Source organism: Branchiostoma floridae, chromosome 2, assembly GCF_000003815.2.
Source record: "Branchiostoma floridae strain S238N-H82 chromosome 2, Bfl_VNyyK, whole genome shotgun sequence".
Lineage (NCBI taxonomy): Eukaryota > Metazoa > Chordata > Leptocardii > Amphioxiformes > Branchiostomatidae > Branchiostoma > Branchiostoma floridae.
Window position 1 is genome coordinate 34,856,058 of NC_049980.1, and position 13,325 is coordinate 34,869,382.

Below are 13,325 nucleotides of genomic sequence, written 5' to 3' on the forward strand. Positions count from 1 at the left end.
CGCGCGAAGGGGGGAGGGGGGGTGACCTTCAGAGTGACATGTGGGGAGGGGGGCACTGCCACCTGGGCAGTACTGTAGCCTTCGCTGATTCGCGAGTTTTAACATGGGCTAAGATTCTCTCTGGCTAGGCCAACTCCCTTCCTAAGTGACACGCTGTACTCATAGACAATATGAACCTGGTGGTGTTATCATACTGGTGCTTTTCGTTTTTCTCAACTTACATTAAAAAAAAAAACACACACGAAAGAAATCAACAAAACATTCGGACATACCATAATTGAGGTCTCTATATCGCTACCATGTGTGTGTTTTCCGTAGCCAGTTCCTTGTTTTGTTCTTGACATTTGCTTTCGGAAATGAACTTGTAAAGTTTACTTTCCATTCTGAGGGGCTAAAAGTTTATTTGAACATAGTCTATCACTTTCGCAAGTACTATGAGAACTCAGATAGATACCTTCTTTCTTCTGATCTGAAATTTTATCCTTGTCCTGTTTTATAAAAATGCCGACCTTTGTGTTTGTGATATAACGGAAGCCTACCAACGTTTCAAGAACCCAGCTCTTCTGTTAGCAATCGCGCCAGCTTTATCCAGTAACGTAATACACCCCATCACCCTGACAAAGGCACGACATGGTGGCACATGTTAACATGTGTTCGGGTCGCACCCTTCCATTTCATCACTTATATATAGCATCAGACATGTCACGTATAGCTACAGACAGCAAGAGAGGAGGCTATGGGTGCGGATTTAAGTACAGCAGACTCACTTAGTAGTCTAAAGGTGGGCTCTCACTGCACTTGTGGCACCAGTGCGGCACTGCGGGGCTCGTCGATGATTCAACGGATTTCAGAGATAAAGAACGAATTTTCTTCCGTTTTGTGTATTTTGTTGTCTTTTAAGTCATACTTGTACTATCACGCAATATATAGATTATTGAAGAATTATATGATTAACAAAACAGTGCCGCAATGAACGAACCCCGCAGTGCCCCGAGTGCAGTTAGAGTCCACCTTAAAGGCAACCTAAGCAATATTACATTGTTAAAAGTGGAAATATCCTGAACAAGGCAGTCTGTACAATATTGACATCTAATGCACTATTTTAGCACATTTACATCATTATTTCATAAATTGAGCCGTTAAAAATGTCGCGGGAACGAGTTGCACAAGGATTCCAGATCAAGTCCTTATTTCTTATTGGGGGGGGGGTGCAATAATAAGGAATATCCTTGTTCAACTTGTCTCTGGGCCGTTTTTAACCACTCGAAGTATGAAATGATGATGTAAATGTGAGAATACAGTGCAGTAGATGTCAATATCATACAGATTGCCTTATTCAGAATATTTCCACTTTGACGCTGTAATATTGCTTAGGTTGCGACAGGGCACACGGACAACATGGTGGCACATTTCGGACCGTGCCCTTCTATTTCCCCGCTCGGCTTCAGACATGTCACGTCTTGTTACAGACATCGCGGTAAAGAGCAGACTGTCTCAGGTCTAAAACAAGGCTATAAGAGCTAGTCAGTAGTCTGAGCGAAGGGGTGTCACCTCTCGTGTCAGACGGAGTGAACAGGTCTCTGTGCAGGTGGCGGAAACGTGGGAGGGGGGGGGCAAAGATTCAGCTGACGTGAACAGGGATAAAAAAATAGCAGGCAATCAAGATAAAATGAAGAGGAAGAAGGAACAAAGCTAGACCACGTTAGATATCTACTGACAACGATGGCATATGGAACTTCTTGCCAAAGAAAATTAGAAAAAAACTCTGAATAAATGAATGAACGAACTATCGAATAAACTAGACATATGAAAGTTTGTATTCTCCATCACCATGGAGACTGTGTCATTACTACTATCGTTTGCCGACTTGTCAATCAAGAATGAAGTAATGTGTAGATAACGTTATGTGAGAATGGCAACAGACCGAGAAACAATACGTATTGTACGTTGATGAAGGTTACACATCCAAGTCCAAAAAAGTTACTTGTAAAGCCAAACTTTTCAAACATCATCGGCTATCTTTCTTCAGCGACAGAAAAGAAATTGAAACACAACAAGTTTACGACCAAAACAAGGCAAATGAAGGGAAGATGACAACACGCGTGTTACAAAACCACTTTGTCAGCATAAAGGGGTATCACTCAACCTTCAGGTCCTCTCGACAACTTGCAGGGATATAACGTTAGTTAAATCTTCACGTACCGTTTAGTTAGACATCCAGGATATAGCATACACAATACAGAATCCGGTACCTTTCGTCAGTGACAGAAAAGAAGCTGAACCGCAACTAGAAAGGTAGGAAAGATGACAATACGTGTTGTACTTCTATGTATAACGGGTAATGTTTCCCACTAGAGCTCCTCCTGACGACTTGCAGAGGTGTAGTTATAGCTTCACGTGCCATTCAGAGATGTGAAGCTACATGCCCCCCCCCCCTCCTGACGACTTGCAGAGATGTAGTTATAGCATCACGTCCCAGTTAGAGATGTGAAGCTACATGCCCCCCCCCCCCACCACCACCACCACCATCACCACCACCACCTCCTGACGACTTGCAGAGATGTGGTTATAGCATCACGTGCCATGTAGAGATGTGAAGCTTTCGCAGTAGTCAAAACACATTAGGCGGACTTAGCCATGGCCACGGCCGCACAGAACTCGCGTCTCAGAACCCGCGTCTAGGGTTTCTTATGTCAACGCGTCTTCCCAGACGTTTGTGTCAGCAAAACTCGGAGGGAACATTTCAGACTTTGCTGAAGGATTTGTGTCCCTAACTCCTGCCAGATGGGTTTAGGACGGGTGAACTTCGCAGGACGGTAGCGGTGGGTTCAAGCTCAACTCACACGTCAAGGCTGAAACATGCATCTTATCATCAGCCTTCAATTCGCACCTGTCCATCGATAGTTTCCATATCCAATATCTACTGCGTTGTTTTAACGAAATTGTTCAAAGCGATGTCATTAAACACTTCAAGGCAGTGAACTAAGAAGTTGGAAATAACTGTGCGAGGAGATAGCGGTGGACTTATTTTGAAAGCTGATAAGTTGTAGACGGGAAGGAATCAGTTGCCATCCAGAAAGTTCTATCGTTTGACAGTCTGGGGAAATTTTCGCATTAATCAACGAAGCATTTGGCGACGTTTAGCTTTTCTTGAAATGATAAACATCACAAGAAGTCAGATGTATGAATTGCAAATCTACATGGTTGTATGAAAGGAAGTTAAGAAAGGCTGATAATAAAGCGTCATAGCAACGATTTTACAACTATTTTGTAAGTAGAAGTTTTGGACGCACGAATATAAGCATATCATGAATTATGGTCTCTATAAAGTAAACTCACAGGATCATTGATGCACTGACTACAAATTTACGTGCAGGAACGTACAATAACCATCGACAAAAGCTGCAGTGAGATAGATTCCTTCAGCTATTTCTCATCGTAATTGTCGAAATTCGAAAATATCATCTGTCCTTCTGACTTACAAAAATGATTTCACAGCTTTTCCCGTAATGAAAACACATGTTGTAAACAACCGACTGTGAGTGTGAGAGTGTGCGTGCGTGTGTGTGCGCGCCTTTGACAGTGTGCGTACGTACGCGCGCGCGTGTGTATGAAGGCATCTGTGTATAGGCATGTGTATGTATCCGCATCATCTTGCAGCAAAAAGAAAAAGATAAAACAAAACAAAGACGTTTACCGCTCTGCGGCTCCACTCCGTGGTCAGCGAGGCATGCCGCCATACACAGGGACAGGAGGAACACTACTCGGGTCAGCTCCATCTTCTGATCACCACAATTTCCTCTCCGGAAAAAGATAAGAAGAAAACTCAACTGCAGTCGGAAAAAAAAAGTTCACGAACCAACGAAAAAGACGCTCTGCTCGTGAACGATCAAAAGTGGCGCGAAGGAGTATCAGCAACGTCAAGTTCAGCGAACGCGATCCACCTCCGGACGGCAGTGATGCTTTAGAGGGAATGGAAGCGCTCAGCCCGTGCGCGGTGTGATCATCTGGCAGTGCGGGAACCAGTGGCGACCTGACCTCTATGGTTTATCCTCCAGCCGCCAAAGCCGCGCCGATGTGGAGGTTTACCGCGAGTCAACACTGGGCGTGCCTGCGGGAGCGCCGGGTCAGGGGTCAGCGGAGGGTCCGCGGGAAACACACGTGCGTGAGGTCAGGGGTCAAGGGAGGTTCCGCGGGAATATACACGTGCGTGAGGTCAGGGGTCAGAGGAGGGTCCGCTGGAGATACACGTGCGTGAGGTCAGGGGTCAAGGGAGGTTCCGCGGGAAATACACGTGCGACACCCGCCAGGATCTACGTAACAGGCCCGGAGAACACAGTCCTGAAAAAAACAGGGTCGGTAGCAGCTTTCCAGCCAGCCTGAATTTTATCCGTTCTTTCGATATTGGCAGAAATCCCTATGCAGCCCCGTAAAATGCTGAAATCTTGACCCTCTGAAACGCTATTTCATGCATTTTGAAGGGCAAATTCTGCTGTTAATCTTAGCTTTGTTTAATGACATCTCTTTGGGTGAAAAAAAACATCTACTTTTGAAGGTGATCGTCCCTTCTGTGCCACAGCATCAATTTCCGTCTTGGCGGTAAAATAGAATGTTACACACAAGCTACGCTATCTTGTATAAATGGCACAAAAAATAAACATTACGTTAATGACAACAAAAATTTTTAAATAATAAGTCTTACGTCGGATATACACAGAATAAGTCAGTAGAATTAAAACGATTTCAACATCGTTCTAATATGCAAAGCTGTACTTTAAAGAAATGAGAAATTAGACACCCTACTTTTAGACAGAACGAGTTATAGACCGGCGGAAACACAAAATTCATTTTGCCCAGCCTCACGGCCAACTCCATATGGAGCCCGCTCGACAGGACAGTGCGGTCAAGGAGAGGGGAGCGGACACGTGCGAACTCTCCACGTGCTCAATACACTAAGTACACAAGTTACCGGGTAGAACGGCTCCATGTCCACAACACGGCCATCACTGTACAACGTGCCACGACCAAAATGGGATTAATGTGTCCCTTGCTTTCATAATTATGGTGCACGATTTAATAGACGAGAAAGAAACACTTTAAAAAGTTCATCTGTGTTGGTAAATGACATCATGGATAAACTGAACTTTACCTATACGACACCAAAGTTTATTGGGATTTACCCCAAATTTTCAGCTGACTACGTCAGCCTTGTTTAGTCCCAATGAACATTGGTGTTGGTTCGGTAAAGTTTAGTTTATCCATAAGAAAAAAAAAAAACACAACGTAAAATTCGTCCTTTATCCATGAAATTCGTTGGATGATCCACTCTTCGTCGCAGCGCAGTGGAAATAAGATGTAAATAGTGCAGAACAGGTTTGCCTGTTGTTCTGTACTTTCCTGTAATAGTGCAGACAGTTGCCTGTTCTGTACTTTCCTGTAAATAGTGCAGAACAGGTTTGCCTGTTGTTCTGTGCTTTCCTGTAAATAGTGCAGAACAGGTTTGCCTGTTGTTCTGTACTTTCCTGTAAATAGTGCAGAACAGGTTTGCCTGTTGTTCTGTGCTTTCCTGTAAATAGTGCAGAACAGGTTTGCCTGTTGTTCTGTGCTTTCCTGTAAATAGTGCAGAACAGGTTTGCCTGTTGTTCTGTACTTTCCTGTAAATAGTGCAGAACAGGTTTGCCTGTTGTTCTGTGCTTTCCTGTAAATAGTGCAGAACAGGTTTGCCTGTTGTTCTGTACTTTCCTGTAAATAGTGCAGAACAGGTTTGCCTGTTGTTCTGTGCTTTCCTGTAAATAGTGCAGAACAGGTTTGCCTGTTGTTCTGTGCTTTCCTGTAAATAGTGCAGAACAGGTTTGCCTGTTGTTCTGTACTTTCCTGTAAATAGTGCAGAACAGGTTTGCCTGTTGTTCTGTGCTTTCCTGTAAATAGTGCAGAACAGGTTTGCCTGTTGTTCTGTACTTTCCTGTAAATAGTGCAGAACAGGTTTGCCTGTTGTTCTGTACTTTCCTGTAAATAGTGCAGAACAGGTTTGCCTGTTGTTCTGTGCTTTCCTGTAAATAGTGCAGAACAGGTTTGCCTGTTGTTCTGTACTTTCCTGTAAATAGTGCAGAACAGGTTTGCCTGTTGTTCTGTGCTTTCCTGTAAATAGTGCAGAACAGGTTTGCCTGTTGTTCTGTACTTTCCTGTAAATAGTGCAGAACAGGTTTGCCTGTTGTTCTGTGCTTTCCTGTAAATAGTGCAGAACAGGTTTGCCTGTTGTTCTGTGCTTTCCTGTAAATAGTGCAGAACAGGTTTGCCTGTTGTTCTGTGCTTTCCTGCTAAAAAAACACAAGCCCAAACGCCGGGACTGCATCTGTTCCGTACGTGGGAGAATGTGCCGCACGGGTTGCCATGGGAACGCCGCAGAGATGATGCCGTTTCCATGGCAACGCCTCCAAGTTCGGTCAGTGTCAGCTCACATATGAAGCTCGGTGCTCGGAGCTGCAGCAAGTGCACGGCAGGATGGCTAAGGAAATAAACAGGCGCTGATAACACACAGTGCGCCGCGTCTGTCCCAACCAAGCCGGTTCCGGTGAGCGGCAATTCCGGTTTCCCAGCGGAGGGGGGCGATGTCCTCTCGGGCGCTTTTCATTTGTTATCATCGCTAAGAAGGTCAAGACTAGTTCCCTTTATCCGTGGGGTAACCTTTATCCGTTGTACCTAAAAGCAGGGAACTTAGGGGTGTGAAGTCATTAGACGATTGTTTAAACACTGCAACATTTTGAATTTGAAACTATCGTCTGTTGATTTGATATCCCTAAATTTCCTGTTTTTTAACAACGAATAAAGGTTACCCCGCGGATAAAGGTAAACTAGAGTTGCTTGTTCGGTGCTGTTTGTCTGTTTGGAAGAAGCTGTGAATGGATCCGTATGATGTTTGGTAGGTTGGTAGGTGGGTAGGGTCGGGAAAACAAATGCCAAGTTCGATAATGCCCACACACCCCAGCGGTCGTCTATGGTGCTGCAGCGGAACGTCCGGTTTTGATGTATGTGAATTAGACCCTTATTTTCTTAGCAGCATCATATAAAATAAAGGTTATCACTTATGCTACATATCTTCACATGCATACCAGAAAATCATAAAAAGGTTCATTGCAGTTCTAGCAAAAAGCTTATAACCTACATCAACCTACAGCACTGTCTTCACAAGATCAAAGGGTATCTTCTATTAAATTCATATTATGTGCAGATCATAAGATACCTCCGATTACCTCACTCTACCTGTGGGCCATTAATATGACCTAGCCTGACTAGTCTGACTCAGGCTTCAGCTCACGCATTTCCCTTCTCTACATGTATACACATCGGAGAGCGTGCGCTGTGCGCAGAGAAGCGCGCTGCTCTTCCCCTGGCTTTGATCCCGCCACAAAACACAGCCGGGAACCATCATCTCCTCCGGGTCCCGGGAGCCGGACCACGCCCAACTCTGACCGATGGAGCTGTGAACCTCAACATGACGCCTCATTTATTCCTTAGTCCACCACAGAATATTACTTTTCTCCTCCCTTTTCTGGTTTTGTTCTTCTTCGTGTTTCCGTAAGTGTCCTGTCTGTCCATTCTCTAATATAACAGTGCTGATCACATCATTTACATCTGTGTTTAACTGAAAATTCTGGCACCTTGTATTTACCATTTGTATGTTAGACTGAGCAGTTTTTATATGTTATGTGTTTATTGGATATCCATGAAATTAGAATGAATGTTGTCCACTCTTCCTAGATTCCAGTCATAAAAACACGGCACGTGACTTGATGGATGGATAACATGGCTTATAATCACAGAGCATTAGGTTTGTTTATGAAGGATCTATAGCTAGTTCCGTGCTCCACGCTGAGTACAGCACACTGAGTTCATCAGGCAGGTGGGTGGCCGTTGGCCTTCACCGCACGCTCCAGTTCAGAAAAACATTACCACTGACTTCAACACGTGGCTTCCAGGAAACAGGACTCAGAAGAAGGTCCCGGATGTGCTTCTGTAACATTTTGAGTAAAAAAATTGTAACATTTCGTGTTCAAAATTTGTTACGTTTCGTGCACAAAGTGGTGTATGAAAAGTCGTGCATGCAATTAATGCCCACTGGTACGTAAAGGGCCGCGTTACAGTTTCGACTTCGGCTGACTCTCAGCCCATCTAATGCCGAACTGATCCCTGGGAAGGTCGTGGTCCCATCGCCCCTTCAAGATCATCTTTGCTGCCATTCGTCCGATTTCGTCACATGACTTTGCCGCGTATCCGTTGCCACCCAGCGCCACGCCCAGCGACGGCGTTACCATGTCAACGTACAGCTGTTCTGTCGGCGTCTTCACTGTCACGCATGCGTCTCCGTGAACGGAGACCGGCTTCACTCCTGAAAGGTTTTGGAAGGGACACAAAATAATGTCAATAGAATTGATTTAATGTCAATAAAGATGAAGTCAACTGGTCCTCAAGGAAGAACGGCCTACATGTTGGCCGATAGGGCTTACCAGTATAAATAAAGGTGAACTGAACTGAACTGTAAGTGTAAAATGTTCATTAGAACTTGTCAGGGCATCATTAGGTCAAGGCAAATCTAAATTACACACAAAATCGTTCGTCTTTCTCCAAGTTTTCCCCGTACCTGGGAGCAAGGCCAACAGTTCCTCCGCCATGACGCGAACCGCCTCCGGGTTCCCGCCAGAACGGTACCAGTCCCGGACCTCCTCCTCCGTGTGCAGCAGCGCCTCCCAGCGGGACCCGTGGCCGATCTTCAGGTAGAACTTACCTGGAGGGCAGAACGGCAGAAACACGTGACGAACAAAGGACTGGGTTAGATTGGGACTTACTGCAAAATCTTCGGCTAAACCCTATTTACTGTATATACCAGTCTGCAGTTATCCCCCCCCCCCCCCCTTTCTTTTCTGGCACGTGACATCAGAGACCAGTCACTACAGTAGCGGGTCGTAATTGCCCGATAACCTATGTGGCCCCCCGTCACGGTCTTTGTGATCTTTAGCAGAAACTGGGTTTGTCCAGATGATTAAGGTCTGTTTTGCGACATTATACAAATACTGTACAAATAAAGCCAATTTCAATTTTCCTCATCGTCAGGGTATTTAATTGGCGGGAAAATGTAGAACCATCGCCCCACATAAGTGGGGTGTCTGTAAGTGCCGGATAAACTATGTCGCCCCCCGTCTCGGTAAGATAAAGCCAATTTTAGTTGTTCTCACCGTCGGGGTACCGAATTGGCGGGAGGATGTAGAACCATCGCCCCACATCAGCGGGGTGTCTATATATCATACTGGGCATGCGCTGTAGACGGTCGGCGTCACTCTCGCTAATCTCCACCTAAAAGACAAGAAATCAAAATAGCGTCAAGGCAAAGGGCGATAATCTCCAAGCAGATTTCTCTGTGGCATAGTAACATAAGCGTGTGACCAATATTACTCCTCTGCCGGCTAAACTCCTTCCCCAACTTATGTTACTGTCTTATGCCACGGAGAAATCTGCTTGGAGATTAAAGGGCGAGGCCGAATAACGGAACAGTCGAAAAACGTTACTCATTTTCTTCGAAACGTCTGCTACGCCATAGGGCTCTAATCCTTAGCTTGGACATGTTGTAAGGAATTGCACTTGGTAAGGTATCCGTTTTTGTTTTTTTTTAAACCAGGGGCAGGGTATAGTGAGGAATTTGGTGCCATTCGACGCCATGAATACAACGTACCAGCAGCCGTATCAAAATAGCATCACGCTAAGTAGAGCTATTTTGACAGACGAGCATGAAGCAAGCTTACCAGAGTGCCAACCTTTTAAATTTACCCCGTGTTTTCAGTTTTTAGCTTTCCGTATCTACAAAAGCTTTTTTGCTTAGCTTATTTACGTAATTATGAAAGCCTTTTTAGCTTTTTAACTTTCCGTAGCTACTACGGGAAGCGGAAGCAAAGCCAAGCTAAAAGAAAGCCTCCGAACCAGCGCGACGGTCTGTCCGTTGAGCCTGACGTCCGGGCGGAGAGAGGGCGGCAGCAGGCGGCGGAAGGCCGTGAAGGCGCCCGTGGCCAGCAGGACCCGCTTGGCGTGGATGACTCTCCCCGTCTCCGTCCGCACCGCCAGGGTCGCGCCTGCAGCTCGCGCCCAACTCGCAGGGTGGCGCTCCACTGAGGCAACCACGTCATCAACCACGTCACAGCCCTGGGACGAATTAGACTTCGGATGTATCAATACTGCTTCTAACTATATGTTCAAAACGACATTTACCGGGCTAAAAAAAGAATGTGTGAAAATGTGTGAAATTCCCTACATGGGGGGGAACGGCCGAACGGCCGAACATTTATACCTGCAGGTGTGCTGCAGTCTGCAGTGCGGCCACAAGTCGCCTGGGGGAGACGTGCCCGCAGTTCCGGGAATCCAGCAGCGCCACCATCCCCTCGCCGATTTCCAGGAACGGAAACGTCTTCCTGGTCTGGGCGCGGGACAGCGTCTGGACGGTGACGTCATGACGTCGGGCGTTTTCCCGCACGCTTCTGACGTAATCGCCGTCAGGTGAGCCGATAACGAGAAAACCGACGTCGTTAAAGAAGTTAATGCCTGGAAAACAAAAGAACCTCATACCTCTGCAAGATAATCAACCGAAGTACTCTCTAGGTAGGCTAGGCTTGAAGGACATTAAGGCAACACATCAATACTTTAACGCCGTACTCGTCTACAAAGCTCTGAACAGCAAACTCCTACGCTACATGCGCCGAATGATTGTCTACTGCCGTGACCAAAACACAAGAACAACTAGACAAAGTACAAGCAATCAACATGCTGTCCCAAACCCCAGAGAGAAACCTACAGAAGAGCCGTTTGTGTAACCTTTGTATATGATCCTAACGATTTAGTGGTTAAACCAGTTTTCTAGTTAGCTGTACTGGTATTGAATTGTTCTGACTAGTTCATTCTGCTTTTGCTGAAGAAGAGTGATGGATGTCACTCGAAACGTCCGGAAGTAAATATCCGTTTTTATCCAGTTGTAGAGATTGAATTGTATTTGAATATTTCTTACCTGGATGTCTAACCTTCATAAACGCAAATAATGTTTTTGTGAATTGCTTGTTTATTGCGAAATCTTCGCTAATCTTGTCAATACATTTTTCTGCCTTTTACAAGCAAACAAAAAATACCGTAAACACTACATCCATTTTAAGGTCTCATTGATGTATTACTCCGCGAGTGGGTACCCTAAAAGAGATCCGAGCCAAAAAAATGAACGGCTGCACGGACGCATGTTTTTAGCGGTGAGAAATTCCCTTTTAGCCAGCGGAACTGATCTCAAAAGTTAAATTGGTGAAAGCTTATTTGTAACTGAAGAAATTAGTAGGTAAAGTTTTGCAGCCGCGCGCTAGGTCGGAGGTACACAGTCGTGGGTTCTGAGTGGTGCGGTTGTACAATAGCAGCGAAAAAGTGCATTTTGTGGGGATTGACTAATTGTAGTTTGTAATTGCTATAAAAAAAAGTTCCTATGTATAGTTTACGTTGGCAATTTTTTCCCACGATATAGGGAAAATGTGCTCGACATAGAATGAAAAATCTGCTGAAATTTCACGTAGCTTCATTATGAACGCGCCCATTTAAACCACGAATTATAACATAGAAGTCTATGGGAAGAAGAAACTCATCAATGAGACCTTAACGGCGGTAAAACATGTCAAAGAATCAGAGGGATATACACATAATGTTAAGCAAACGATATTTTGCTGCTAATATTCATTAATGTGATATTGCTGTGACGTCACAATTTCTTACCTGTTTTTCTCTCCAAGTCACGATATCTGCGGATGGATCTCTGCGCCAGTAGTGCCCAGGTCGGGTCGGGGTCAAGGGCCCGGGTGATGCGGCCTTCGTCGTAATGCGCGCCGAAAATAGTGCGGGACATTCGATCCTGCGGAATGAGGTCACGAATCAGTACTCTCCAAGCAGAGGTTAGGCGCCGGCTGTTTCTTTTTCATCTTTATCGGCCTTTCTACTTTGTATTATGTCTTGTATTGTCAAAACGAACTTCAAGAAATGATACAACATAGAAAGCCCGATAAAAACGACTAAAAACGTTTTAAAAAACAGTCGGAGCCTAACCTCTGCTTGGAGAGTTTGTTTGTTTGTTTGTGTTTGAACCTTTATTTATTCATGAAAGCTCAAATCGGCCTGCAGGCCGCTTTTCATTGAGGTCATGAGGGAAGAGGCAAGGGTCAGACAAAGTATATAACAGAGATAAAGTTACATCGTCTTGAGTCCTTTTAAGTCCTATACGTCTATATACACAATTTACATTTACATACATACAAAATTTACATTTACATACATACAAAATACATGAGAGAAACTGCTACATGATTCAAGTCCGTTCAATTGGCCGTTCCCATTACTTTAAGAGTAACAGATCAGTTGATCAGTGGTGTACATTATAAGCTGACAACGTGCAGAGGAGACCGCGAACCCGGCATTGTTTTATCCACACCGCTGCCAGACAAATACGTGACTTAATGTTTGATTTTCAGGCCTAGCCCTGACAAACGGCCAGTACAAACACAGGTATGCCAACACTGACGAGTTGTGTATGAAAAGTCATGTATCATGTATGCTATTAGATACCCAACAGATCAGATCATTATGCCTAAGGGGCGAGGCCATCATAATGCCAGATCGTGCAAACACACCATGAAGGCTCCCGTGCTAAAAATATAAACTCACACTAAAATGCAATGAACATGAAAATCCAAGAAGATAAAATGCATGAAAAGTCAACGTTAAGTAAAAATAAAAGATGCACTTCATGTTTCCCTCTACACCGTCCGGTCCTTCCTAATCTACATTATTATGGAGACTTTGATTATTGATTACTGATATTACTGATAAGAGATTATACTCTGAACTCGCTGATGGAGATCTGCAAATAAACAAGTACAAATGAAGTCCCGTACCTTCGGCTCTCCCGGCCCGACCAGACACACCCGGGTGCCGGCGGTCCCGGAGGCGTGCCGCGCGGCCGCGGAGCCGATCATCCCCGCCCCCACCACGCACACGTCGTACACACGGCTGTCTGATGCCGACATGCTACACGTACACGTACAGGTAGTACACTCCGGTCTTGACTACACGTACACGCACATGTAGTACACCTGCAACACAACTTCCTCCGGTCTTGACTACACGCACATGTACAGGTAGTACACCTCCGGTCCTGACTACACGCACATGTACAGGTAGTACACCTGCAACACAACTTCCTCCGGTCCTGACTACACGCACATGTACAGGTAGTACACCTGCAACACAACTTCCTCCGGTCC

General features: G+C 45.2%; 2 protein-coding genes across 2 annotated transcripts in view; both read right to left on the reverse strand.

Moving 5' to 3' along the window:
• Positions 1 to 4,102, reverse strand: part of LOC118409232 — a 32,950-nt gene extending 28,848 nt beyond the window's left edge. Inside the window, exon 1 of the mRNA XM_035810099.1 lies at positions 3,698 to 4,102. Within this exon, the coding sequence (XP_035665992.1) occupies positions 3,698 to 3,779 (82 nt within the window). The 5' untranslated portion in view covers positions 3,780 to 4,102. The remainder of the gene's footprint in view (positions 1 to 3,697) is intronic.
• A 3,775-nt stretch (positions 4,103 to 7,877) lies between these two features.
• LOC118410411 (monomeric sarcosine oxidase-like) lies at positions 7,878 to 13,107 on the reverse strand. Its single transcript, XM_035812110.1, has 7 exons — positions 12,957 to 13,107; positions 11,785 to 11,920; positions 10,334 to 10,584; positions 9,970 to 10,188; positions 9,231 to 9,348; positions 8,639 to 8,782; positions 7,878 to 8,386 (listed from the first exon to the last, which is right to left on the reverse strand). Exons 1-7 carry the CDS (start codon positions 13,086 to 13,088, stop codon positions 8,136 to 8,138), a joined length of 1,251 nt encoding a protein of 416 aa, XP_035668003.1. The 5' UTR covers positions 13,089 to 13,107; the 3' UTR covers positions 7,878 to 8,135.
• Between the last annotated feature and the right edge of the window lie 218 nt (positions 13,108 to 13,325).

Excerpts from the sequence above, each read along its gene's own strand:
- LOC118410411 (XM_035812110.1), bottom strand. The coding sequence starts at position 13,088 with ATGTCGGCATCAGACAGCCGTGTGTACGACGTGTGCGTGGTGGGGGCG. Across the intron at positions 10,189-10,333 it reads AGACTGCAGCACACCTGCAG|GGCTGTGACGTGGTTGATGA; the intron begins GTATAAATGTTC and ends AATTCGTCCCAG. Across the intron at positions 9,349-9,969 it reads ACGGACAGACCGTCGCGCTG|GTGGAGATTAGCGAGAGTGA; the intron begins GTTCGGAGGCTT and ends CTTGTCTTTTAG.